The 12,587-nt window shown below is 43.2% G+C and overlaps 1 protein-coding gene across 3 annotated transcripts in view; it reads left to right on the top strand.

The window, feature by feature from the left end:
• HECTD1 (HECT domain E3 ubiquitin protein ligase 1) overlaps positions 1–12,587 on the top strand; it is a 77,459-nt gene that overhangs the window by 45,611 nt on the left and 19,261 nt on the right. For all 3 annotated transcript variants that reach the window (XM_075192223.1, XM_075192222.1, XM_075192221.1), the window contains exons 20-21: positions 11,618–11,752; positions 12,010–12,149. In XM_075192223.1, coding sequence (XP_075048324.1) covers positions 11,618–11,752; positions 12,010–12,149 — 275 coding nt within the window. The remainder of the gene's footprint in view (positions 1–11,617; positions 11,753–12,009; positions 12,150–12,587) is intronic.

Here is a 12,587-nt window from a genome sequence, read left to right as displayed (position 1 = left end):
GGCCACCAATTTCACACTCCCGGTTTGCGGTTCATTCCCACCATTTCCCGTTTCGGACCCTTTAATTTGATCTCTCGAAAGCTTCTCTGATATTCACAAAGTTTATGGCGGTTATAGCCTCAATCTTGAGGACTAGGGGGATAATGATTATGCCTTACTTGGGTGAACTTTTGATAAGATGGAGTCTTATGGTTGGATTATCAATTCTCAAAAATCCAACCGGTTTCATCCAAGATCCTGGTCTTTCTGTGTCAGTTGTTGGATTTCCCACAACATTGAGTGTTTCTTCCAGGAAACCAGATTAAACTTGTTACACAGACTGGTAAGGGGTCTTTTGGTTCCCAGGAGGATGTTTGTCCTGGTCTGTATGGAAATCCTGGTAGAAATGCTATTGACCTCTGAGGTTGTGCACTTTGTAAAGCTTCATTCTAGGTAATTCAGGATCAATTCGTTGAGACTTTGAGGACGCTTTGCTTGCTCCACTGTTAGTTGAAGGTCAACATCCTTAACTTTGCCATCCCTTTGCTATATGAAACTGGACAATTGGGATGACAGACTTTTCGTGGATGGAGATGGCGTTGATTCATCACTGTTCTCATGGTCTGCGATCCCAGCTAGTGGCCAAGCTGTCCTTCAGTTAAAGGTAGTGTTTAACGCTTTTAGTTCAGAAAGCCTATGAGTTGGTTTTTCTGATTGAACATAGTGGCCTACATCAATCATCAGGGAGGCCTAAAGAACTTGCAATGAAGAAAGCCGCCAAATATCCTGCCAATCTCAGCAGTGTTCAGACCAGTGGTGGAGAGCTGGGATGCCAATTATCTTAGCAGGTACACCCTGCATCCATGAGAATGGTCACATAACCATGCCGTCTTTCAGCAGATTTTTGATAAAGGCAGTCAGCCAGATATCGACCTAATGCCATCATGTCTGAATCACAAGGCCCTCGCCAACTCCACAGCACCCTACATCTCCTCCCTCCTCTCTATTCATGCTCCATCTCGCCCTCTCCGATCGGCCAATGACCGTCACCTCTCTTCCTCCCCTGATCACCTCCTCCCACGCACGTATCCAAGACTTCGCCTGCGCTGCCCATCTCCACTGGAACAAGCTCCCTCCCTCCATCAGAACTTCCCCTTATCTGTTCAGTTTCAAACAGTGTTTAAAAACCCACCTTTTTCTTAAAGCTTTCCAGTCTCCTACTTACATACATAGTAACATAGTAACATAGTTGATGAGGTTGAAAAAAGACACCAGTCCATCAAGTATCAACCTATTTTGGATCTCCTGCGATCCTGCACTTATATTTGAAATTAATCCAGAGTAAGCAACCGCCAATCTGTTTCAATTTTGAAAATGCCCCCAGACTCAATATTGCAATCCAATTTTTACCCTATATCCACTACTATCCTTTATTTTAAATTAACGGTCGTATCCCTGGATACACCTTTCCGCTAAAAATTTGTCTAACCCTTTTTTAAACATATCTATTGAATCTGCCATCACAACCTTCCCTGGCAATGAATTCCATATCTTTACTTCCCCTTCCTTTGCTGGTTGTGAAATTTCCTCTCCTCTAACCTTAGGGGATGACCACGTGTCCTGTGTATGGTCCTTGGGGTAAAAAGTTCCCATGAAAGCTCTCCGTATTGACCCCTAATGTATTTGTACATAGTAATCATATCTCCCCTTAGACGCCTCTTTTCTAAAGTAAACATGCCTAAACTGGCTAACCTTTCCTCATAACTTAATGACTCCATACCCTTTATCAATTTTGTCGCCCTTCTCTGAACCCTTTCTAGTTCCAAATTATCTTTTTTATAGAGTGGTGCCCAGAACTGTACTGCATATTCAAGATGAGGTCTTACCAATGATTTATACAGTGGCAAAATTACACTGTCTTCCCTTGCATCTATGCCCCTTTTAAGCATGCCAATACTTTGTTTGCCCTTGCAGCTGCTGCTTGACATTGAGCACTATTGCTAAGTCTACTGTCTACGAGCACTCCCAAATCCTTTTTCATTATAGATTCTCCTAAATTAATTCCATTTAATTTATAGAATGCGTTCTTGTTTTTGATCCCTGAATGCATAAACTTACATTTATCTGTGTTAAACCTCGTATTCCATTTGGCCGCCCAATCCTCCAGTTTATTTAAGTCCCTCTGTAGAGAAGCTACATCTTGCTCTGATTTTATTACCTTACAGAGTTTAGTGTCATCTGCAAAAATAGAAACTTTACTCTCTAAACCATCACCAAGGTCATTAATAAATATATTAAAAAGGAGTGGTCCCAGCACGGAACCTTGAGGTACTCCACTTAAGACTTTGACCAATTAGAAAAGGTTCCATTTATCACAACTCTCTGTTCCCTATTCTCTAACCAGTTTTCGATCCAAGTACAAATTTTGATTCCTAGACCCAGTTCCATTATTTTGTAAACCAACCTCTTGTGTGGCACTGTATCAAAGGCCTTTGCAAAATCTAAGTAGACCACATCTACTGTCCTGCCCTGGTCTAAGTTCCCACTAACTTCCTCGTAGAAACTAATTAGATTAGTTTGACATGACCTATCCCTCACAAATCCATGTTGATTCCCACTAATAATTTTATTGCGTACCAAGTAATCCTGAATACTGTCCCTTAAAATACCTTCCAGTAGTTTCCCCACTATTGATGTCAGGCTTACAGGTCTATAATTCTCTGGTTGTGATCTCGTCCCCTTTTTAAACAACGGCACCACATCTGCTATTCGCCAATCCCTTGGTACTGAGCCTGATGAGATTGAATCTCTGAAAACTAAGAATAGCGGTCTAGCTATTTCCGAGTTTAACTCCATAAGGACCCTTGGGTGTATGCCATCTGGACCTGGAGCTTTATTTATCTTAATATTCTTCAGTTGCCTTTGGACTTCTTCCTCTGACAACCAAGTATTAATTAATGGCATGGTTTCATTTCCATTTTTATGTATTACTCCTGCCATTTATTCCTCTCTGGTAAATACTGAAGAAAAGAACGTGTTTAATACCTCTGCTTTTTCCTTAGTATCATTTATCAATTCACCCATTTCACTTCTTAGGGGTCCTATATTATCTTTTTTAATCCTTTTGCCATTTATATACTTAAAAAACTTTTTGGGGTTTGTCTTACTTTCTTTTGCAACGTGCCTTTCATTTTGTAATTTAGCCAATCTAATTTCCTTTTTGCATGGTTTATTACATTCCTTGTACCTATGGAAGAACTCCTCTGACCCTTCAGACTTAAACAATTTAAATGCACGCTTCTTCCTTTACATTTCTTCCCTTACCTTTTTATTTAGCCACATTGGTTTAGACTTAATTCTTTGACATTTATTTCCCATAGGAATGAACTTATACGTGTATGTTTCCAACAACATTTTAAAGACAGCCCACATTTCTTCCGTATTTTTTCCTTCAAAGGCTTTGTCCCAGTCTATGCTCTTTATAGACTCCTTTAGCATATTAAAATGTGCCTTTTTAAAGTTTAAAGTCCTAGTTGATCCCTTATACTGTTGTTTCTGGAAACTAATTTCAAATGAGACCATATTATGATCACTGTTTCCCAAGTGCTCCTTTACTTGAATATTTGATATTACGTCTACATTGTTTGTTATTACTAGGTCCAGTATAGTCCGGTTCCTAGTTGGTTCCTCTACTAATTGGGACATGTAATGGTCTTTTAGCGTGCTCAGAAACCTATTTCCCCTAGCTGTACCGCAGGTCTAAGTACTCCAATCAATGTCCGGATAATTAAAATCCCACATAATTAAAATTTGACCTAGTTGTGTAGCCTTTTCAATTTGCTGTAGAAGTCGTACTAATATCTGGCGGTTTATAGCATATCCCTATCAGAAACTTCTCTGAGCTTTTTCCTCCGCTGGATATTTCCACCCACAATGCCTCTATATTATCACCAATATTCTCGTATATAACTTCCTGAATACTTGGTTATAATTCTGGCTTAATATAAAGACATACTCCTCCTCCCCTTTTTTTTACCCTATCCCTCCTGAAGAGAGAATAGCCTTCCAAGTTGACTGCCCAGTCATGTGTATCATCCCACCAGGTCTCAGTAATACCTATAATATCATACTGCTCATTCATTGCTACTAGTTCTAACTCCCCCATTTTACCTGTCAGGCTTCTTGCATTTGCAAGCATACACTTAAGTCTATTGCCTCCCTTAGGTATTTCTTTTTGCTTTAAAAAGGGCCGCTCCTTATCGACTATGCTTCCCTTTCCTCCCTCTCCACCCCCTTTACTCTTTTTAAATTCCTCCTTACTACTCTCAATGTCTATCCCATAAATACTTGCTTGCCCCTCTCCCCCGGAGCCTAGTTTAAAATCTCCTCCAACCTTCTAACCATCCTCTCCCCTAGCACTGCAGCCCCCTCCTCATTCAGGTGCAATCCATCACGACAATAAAGATGGCAACTGACCGAGAAATCAGCCCAGTGCTCTAAGAATCCAAAACCCTCCTTCTTACACCAATCTTTTAGCCACACATTAACCTCCCTAATCTCCCGCTGCCTCCCTGGACTAGCGCGTGGCACAGGTAGTATTTCCGAAAATACTACCTTGGATGTCCTCCTTGCCTTAAATTTGCGACCTATGTCCCTGAAATCATTCTTTAGGACACCCCTTCTTCCTCTAACTCGGTCATTGGTGCCAACATGCACCAAAACCGCTGGGTCATTCCCAGCCCCTCCCAACAATCTGTCCACCCGATCTGCAATAGTTCCTACCTTTTCTTCTGACTCTTTCCCTTCATTCCCCTTCCCTTATCCTCCGTTCCTCCTTCTCTCCCTCTCTCCACTGTGTCTCTCTGTCAGTCTACCCCACCCCTTAGATTGTACGCTCCTTTGAGCAGGGTCTTCTCTCCTCCTGTCTTCACCACTTTTAACTCTGCTCGCCAGCTACCCTGCCTTCCTCCTCGAGGACCCTCTTCCCCCTTCCCCTCTCGCTCCCTCCTCTTCCCCATGAGGGTCTCCCTCTCATCCGTGCCCTCCCTCCTAAGTGCCGTTGTTGGCGGATCATCTCCTCTCCCCTCCCCCACCTCTCTAGCTGTGCCTTGAGCTCACTGAGTTACTGTGATTATTGTTTACTGTTCTGTGCTGTCTCACCTCGTATTGTAATTTCGTTTGTCCCTGTACGGTGCTACGGACACCTAGTGGCGCCCTATAAATAAAAATTAATAATAATAATAATAATTTTGCTCAAGGTGTTTCTTGTAGACACTATGAACTGTTTCATGGGATTTTTATCTGGAAGACATATTCTTGGTGTGCGTATAGGAGGTTTCCAACAACCTTTGTTTCCTTCTCATTATGTACCTACAGGATGGCTTGGGTTATGGTTTGAAACTGAATTTACTCAAAGTTCAGATTTCTACACCTTCTGCTTTCTTCCAGAAGAGGTTAGCGCTCTTAATGGAGGTGCAGGCTTTATTACAGTATGTGAAACATTTCACAACACTATTCAGTACTCATTTTTGGGACTTGAATTTATTGTTAAAGGCATTACAACAAGCTCCTTTTGAAGTGGATCTCAAGTTTCTCTAATGGAAGACTTTGGCCATTTCCAAAACCCAGAGGTTGTTGAAATTGGGATCTTATAAATCTCCCTATTTATTCATGAAGGTTAGGTTCATTGTCCATACAGAACCATCCATTCAGCCTAAGGTGGTTTCTAAATATTCACTTAAATCAGGATATTGTGATTCTAGCATTGGGACAGTTTTTCAGAGATATCATGAAGGCATCTATTCCTTTACTGGATGTTGTCACAATATTAAGATATTTGTCAGAAGAACACTAGACTGTAGGAAGACTGATGATTTTCGGGTTATCTATCATGCTTTCTAAAGAGGTTGGTTGGTGTTTAAGCAGACTATAGCTAGATGGATCACTTCTACATTGGAACTTGGAAACCTGTTCCTTATATCGTGAAGGAGCATACTACCAGATTACTGACTGCTTCATGCACAGCGCTTTGGCTGGTTTCTAGGTTCAATGCTTTTGCGTCTAAAGCAGCCAGTTTTGGTCAGAAGGTGCTGCTCAACACAAATTTGTGAGTGTACACACTTGGTGGAAGAGTTTTGATACGTCCCCATGGTTCCAGTGTCCCCACAATTAGATGAGATTGTTTATGCTTATGTTATATCCTTTTCTCTGATTCTATTGGCGGACATTTGGCTCCCACCCTTTTGTATGCTCTGTTTCTGGGGATTTTGTTTCTCTTTCCTGCTTTAGTTATTTTTCTGGTTCTGTTCTGTGGGGCTTTGTTAGAAAAATAATTGAGTTCCCTGCAGGATGGACAAATAGAGGAGGGAGGAGCAAATAGTAAGTCCTAAAGAATCCTTTCTATCCTATGATCCCCCAGTGGATTCAGAGAAAGGGATTTAACTAAAGTGTAAAAATCCCATTTCTCTATCATATCTGGGGGACACTGCTACCATGGGTTGTGGAGGGGAGTTTGGGGAGTTGGCACTTAGCTAGTTAACTTGTTAAATGTATCTATGCTGACAGACCCCTCCCCTCTACAATCCCCTGTAGCCTCAGTTTAAGTCTAAATGCCCAAGGAGTTGGGCTTATCTTTTAGATGCTAGTAGTTTTTTTACTTTATCTTTATTTTCTTTTAATTTTTTTTAGAGATAGGTTTCTTTTCCTTTTTGATTGGTGGAGTGTGTTCTATATATAGAGAACACACTCCTATTTGGTTGCAGCGGCAGTGCTCTGTTGGGGAGAGAGCCGAGGGGGCACTTTGTACAGATTGTGACGCGGGGTCACTCACTACGCAAGCCCAGTCTAATGTAATTCTGATACTGGAGGAACCGGCATGGGTAACTTCCTTGGCCTAATCTGTTACTTCTCTGGCCCAGACTCTTAGCAAGTCTACGGGATTAATGGCGGGTTCTGCTGTTGTTCCCGCTGTTTCAGAACAAACGGCCCTGCCAGTAAGTTTGGGAATGACTGTTACCGCTGGTATCCCTGGTCACAAATCCAGCCTCTACCTCTGGTGAACCAGCTTGATCTTTATCATTGGTCAGAGGCCTGGATAGGTTAAACAGGTAGCCTGAATCTCCAAGATCTGGATTTTCCAGAAATAAAGGGACATTGGTCTACAAATCCTCTATTATCCCCCTCTGATTTGGGGGGGTATTCAGAAGACGAGGTTGAACCCACTTTTGACTCCGATTCTGTACTGGCCATAGACCCGGAGGAATCCTTTAAAAATCAAGGTATCGACGATCTGGTTTTAGCAGTAAGGCATGCCTTGGACCTTACGGATGTGGATGAACCTAGATCTTCGAATCAAGGTCTTTTAAAAAAAAAAAAAATAGAAAACGTGCTATCAGTTTTCGACCTTCGGTGGAATTAAGAGATATAGCAGAGGAGGCCTGGAAACAACCGGACAGGAAGTTTACAATCCATAGGAGGGTTCCTCTCCCTGTAACCATTCAGGAAGAGGATCTTTCTCGCTGGGAACAGACCCCTAAGGTGGATACTCCGGTGGCTCGTTTAGCCCGCCACACTACGCTTCCATTTCCAGGTACTGCAGCTCTGCAGAACCCCACAAACCGCAAACTCAAGGCTCAGTTAAAATCTGTTTTTGTTGCAGCAGGTTCCTCATTCAGACCCATGTTTTCCTCGGCATGGGTTGCCAGAGGAATGGAAGCATGGGCAGAACAATTGACTGAGGGTTTACAAGATTCTGAATTGCTTCCCCTTGCCTTGCATCTAAAGGAAGTTTCTGGGTATTTATGAGGTGGCCCAAAATGCAGGCTCCATTTCCTCTTCTATACAGGCTTCCGCGGTGTTGGCGAGAAGGACTCTATGGTTAAGATCCTGGGACACAGATTTGGAGTCTAAGAAATCCCTTGAGACGGTGCCTTATTCAGGCACTAGTTTGTTTGGCCCAGAGTTAGACAATATGATTTCCCAAGCTACTGGCGTGAAAAGCACCTTTCTGCCAGTGAATGTTTCTAAGTCTAGGCCTCCCCGATTTGGCTCCTTTCGGCAGTCTTTTCCGGGAGTTCCTTCGCCAGAGGTCAGTCGGCTAGGGACAGACCGACTAGTACCAGTGGACACTCATACAGAGGTAGGTCCTCCTTCTCTTCGAGACGGCCGTCTGCTAAAGTCCAAGAATAAACGGCATCTTGACTGCCATCCACCCCTTCTTGCGGCGGCAGGAATGGGGGGACGATTGTTTTTGTTTCGGGAGCAATGGATAGCGTCCTCCCAAGACCTTTGGGTTCGTGGGATTATGACGAGAGGGTACATGATAGACCTGTTAGGTCCAGCCCTACGTTGCTTCTTTGCAACCATGTTATCCCGCGATCCAGAAAGGAGACAGGCGATACAGACCTGTGTTGCTTCTCTTCTTTCTGCAGGAGTCATTTGCAAAGTACCAGACAGCCAGAAAAGACAGGGGTTTTATTCAAACCTGTTTTTGGTCACGAAACCGGATGGATCTTTCCGACCCATTTTAAATTTAAAAATGCTAAATGTAAACCTAAGGGTGGACACATTTTGCATGGAGTCCCTCAGATCGGTAATCAACGGTCTAGAGAAAAACAAGTTTTTAGCGTCAATAGATATAAAGGACGCTTGCCTTCATATCCCTGTTTGGAAAGGACATCATTCTCTTCTAAGATTTACAGTGGGGTTAACCCACTATCAATTTCGAGCTCTCCCCTTCGGGCCATCCACAGCTCCAAGAGTTTTCACAAAGATAATGTCTGTGATGACGACATGTCTTTGTTCCAGAGGAGTCAAAATAGTCCCATATTTACAACAGCACCTGACTGACCATCAGGTTTCTAGAGAGCCATGGATGGTTAATAAACCTAAAGAAATCTCAGTTGATCCCCTGCCAGCAGATGACCTTCCTGGGGCTCATCATGGACACCAGGGAACAAAAGGTGTTTTTGTCGCAGGAGAAGGCCAGGTCTTTTAAGTGAAGTATCTTCACAAGTCTTGGCCAGTCCAACTATTCATTTATGCATGCGTCTCTTAGGGAAGAAGGTGGCAACCTTCGAGACTATTCCCTTTGGTTGTGTACACTCCCGCTGCTTCCAGTGGGATCTCTTAAGAAAATGGTCAGTCTCCCACCTGCAGTTGGAATGCCAGAAGATCCGTTTGTTTTCCAAAGCAAGGATTTCTTTTCAGTGGTGACTGGTTCAGGATCACCTAGCAGTGGGCAGATCTTTTGCTCCGTGGTCCTGGATCATAGTGACCACAGACGTCATCTTGAAGGGATGGGGGCCGTGGTTCTTCATCTTCGGCTTCAGGGTCTGTGGTCGACTCAGGAGTCTTCCCTGTCCTTCAACATACTGGAATTGAAAGCCATGCTGTTAGCCCTTCGAGGTGCCCAGACCTTACTTCGGGGTTTTCCGGTCAGGATTCAATCCGACAATGCTACGGCAGTGGCTTATGTCAACAGACAGGGAGGAACTGAAAGTGTAGGAGCTATGGAAATGTAAGTACAGATCTTCACCTGGGCGGAACAAAATGTTCCCACAGTCTCAGTGGTGTTCATTCCAGGTATCCAGAACTGTGAAGCGGATTATCTAAGCCGTCATACCATTATGCTGGGGGAGTGGTCACTCCATCCGGAAGTTTTCCAGTCTCTGATCCGGAGATGGGGTCTCCCGGACCTGGACCTCATGGCATCCAGGCACAACAGGAAATTCCCAAGATTCTGCGCAAGGGCATGATACCCCCTGGCAGTAGCCGTGGACGTCATGACTATGCCATGGGACTTCCAGTTGGGATATCTGTCTCCTCCGATACCCATGATTCACTGCATTCTCAGACGAGTGAGACAAAAGGGACTACCAGTAATACCGGTGGCCCCTGCCTGGCCGCGTCGAGTGTGGTACGCAGACATAATCTTGATGGCGGTAGGTGAAGGAGTGCGTCTACCATTACGAGACAACCTTTTTCTTCAAGGCCTTTTCTGTCATCAGGATTTGCCTCTGCTGACTTTAACGGCATGGCTGTTAAAGCCTGCCTTTGGCGGTCTAGAGGTTTCTCTCATAGAGTCGTGAACACACTGTTGCGAGCCCGTAAGCCAGTTTCGGCTCATATCTACCACCGCATCTGGCGCACTTATATCAAATGATGTGAGAATCGACTTTTTTTCTTTCATCTCAGATTGGCGGATATTCTGGATATTAAGACTCTTCTACAGGGAGTCTTGCATATATAGCCTCCTTATGCTCCGCCCACGGCACCATGGGATCTCAACCTGGTGCTCGATATGCTTCAGGGTCCTCCTTTTGAACCTTTACATTTAAGGTTCTTGACATGGAAAGTAGTATTTCTTCCGGCGATTGCATCGGCTCGCAGAGTGTCAGCTCTTTCCTGTCGAGAACCATATTTGGTTTTTCACGAGGACAGAGCGGTTCTACGGACTATTCCTTCGTTCGTACGCTTTTCACATGAACCAAAAGATTGTGGTTTCAGTGTTTCAGGTGGGGGGCATCATCCTCCGACCAGTATTCGATGGAGAGTTTGGATGTTGTCTGGGCGCTTCTAAATTTATGTTAAGAGGACCTCACAAATTCATTGCGCAGATTCTTTATTTATCCTTTTTGATTCACATAAAAGAGGTTGGCCAGCCTCGAAGCAATACATTGCAAGATGGATTACTGCAACCATTAGGCAGGCTTATATCAGGGCTAACCGGGCTGTGCCAGGTAGACTTACTGCCCATTCCACCAGGTCGGTGGGAGCGTCTTGGGCAGCTAGAAATGGGGCCTCAGCAGACCAACTTTGCAGAGCAGCCACCTGGTCCTCCGCCCATACTTTTACAAAATTTTACCAATTCAATGTCTTTGCGTCTTCGGACGCCAATTTTGGCCGTAGTGCTCTACGTTGCCGGCCTTTCAGAGTGGTACCACCCTTAGGGGGGCTGCTTTAGAACGTCCCCATGGTAGCAGTGTCCCCCAGATAGGATGATAGAGAAAAGAGGATTTTTATACTTACGATAAATCCTTTTCTCTGATTCCATCTGGGGGACACTGCGATCCCTCCCTTCTGCTATTCTGCTGTATGTTCTTGGTTGATTGGCCTATTTTCCTTGGGGCTTTATAATTAAACTGAGGCTACAGGGGATTGTAGAGGGGAGGGGTCTGTCAGCGTAGAAACATTTAACAAGTTAACTAGCTAAATGTCAACTCCCCAAGCTCCCCTCCACAATCCATGGTAGCAGTGTCCCCCAGATGGAATCGGAGAAACTTATTTATCATAAGTATAAAAATCCTCTTATTTTCTTTGACACAAAGTCTTAAAGAGGACTTGTCACTTCTGACAGTTCACATACAGGCTATTCAGATACTATAGCAAAAATATATATACTTGCTCTATATTTGAATAAACTCTGCATGATAAAAGAGGACATATTACCTCTTTGATGGACAGCCCTTTTTGCAAACGTCCACTTCTTTGGATTGCGTGTACCGTATTTTTACTTGTTGAAAGGTTATCAATCCTCCAAAACTCTGTTTTAGTTTGTTATACTGATTTGCAAGTATATATCCACTGTTTTTATGGTATAGGATAACCAGTGACAAGATGCATTGTTCTTTTTACTTAGATTCTGACTCGAAGGCTTCGGTTCAGACTGGAGCGTGCACCTGGAGAGACTTCTCTAATTGACCGCACCGGTCGGATGCTAAAGATGGAGCCTTTGGCAACTGTGGAGTCTCTAGAGCAGTACTTACTGAAAATGGTGAGAGATAATTGATGTTGAGACTTAAGTTGTTGGACATATATGCATATGGCATTAGTTTTGTATAGTAGTTGGGTAGCTTGCCAAAGTGTACTTTATTTATGGGCATGGATTATATGCTTTTACTGTGTCTGTTATCCATCAGTCTCAACCTCTTTCTGACTAAGCTTAAGAACTAGTGGCAGTTATGGTGACACACAATTCCTTGTTACCACTGTGTGTGCTGTACTTAATAGATAATTTTGTGACATTTACAGGTGGCTAAACAGTGGTACGACTTTGACCGCTCATGCTTTGTATTTGTGCGCAAATTGCGTGAAGGGCAGAGTTGTGTGTTTCGGCACCAGCATGACTTTGATGACAATGGAATCATGTACTGGATAGGGACCAATGCCAAGTAAGTAGACCTTCATCCTGCGGTAGGTTAAGTTCTGAGATTTAATTAATACTATTTATTAGTTTTCATCTACCCTGCTTTCTTGCATCTACCCTTAACATACAGATATGGTTGTCATAATATATTCTTCTATGCTTCACTTTCTTACAATACATTAGAATACCAGGGAGTAAATTTATCAAGCTGTGGGTTTGTGGAGATGTTGCCTATAGCAACCAATCAGATTCTAGTTATTTATTTAGTACATTCTACAAAATGACAGCTAGAATGTGATTTGTTACTATAGGCAACATCTCCACTTTTTCAAACACACAGCTTGATAAATTTACCCCCAGGTGCTGTTTCGGTGTTTTTGTTTTTTTGATTTACCAATAGAAAACAGTAATTAACACTTAATAAAAAAAGATATTAAGGAATCTGTAGAGTAAAATGGCTTTT

This window comes from Mixophyes fleayi, chromosome 12 (assembly GCF_038048845.1).
Source record: "Mixophyes fleayi isolate aMixFle1 chromosome 12, aMixFle1.hap1, whole genome shotgun sequence".
Lineage (NCBI taxonomy): Eukaryota > Metazoa > Chordata > Amphibia > Anura > Limnodynastidae > Mixophyes > Mixophyes fleayi.
This window is presented reverse-complemented; position numbering and strand designations above follow the sequence as displayed.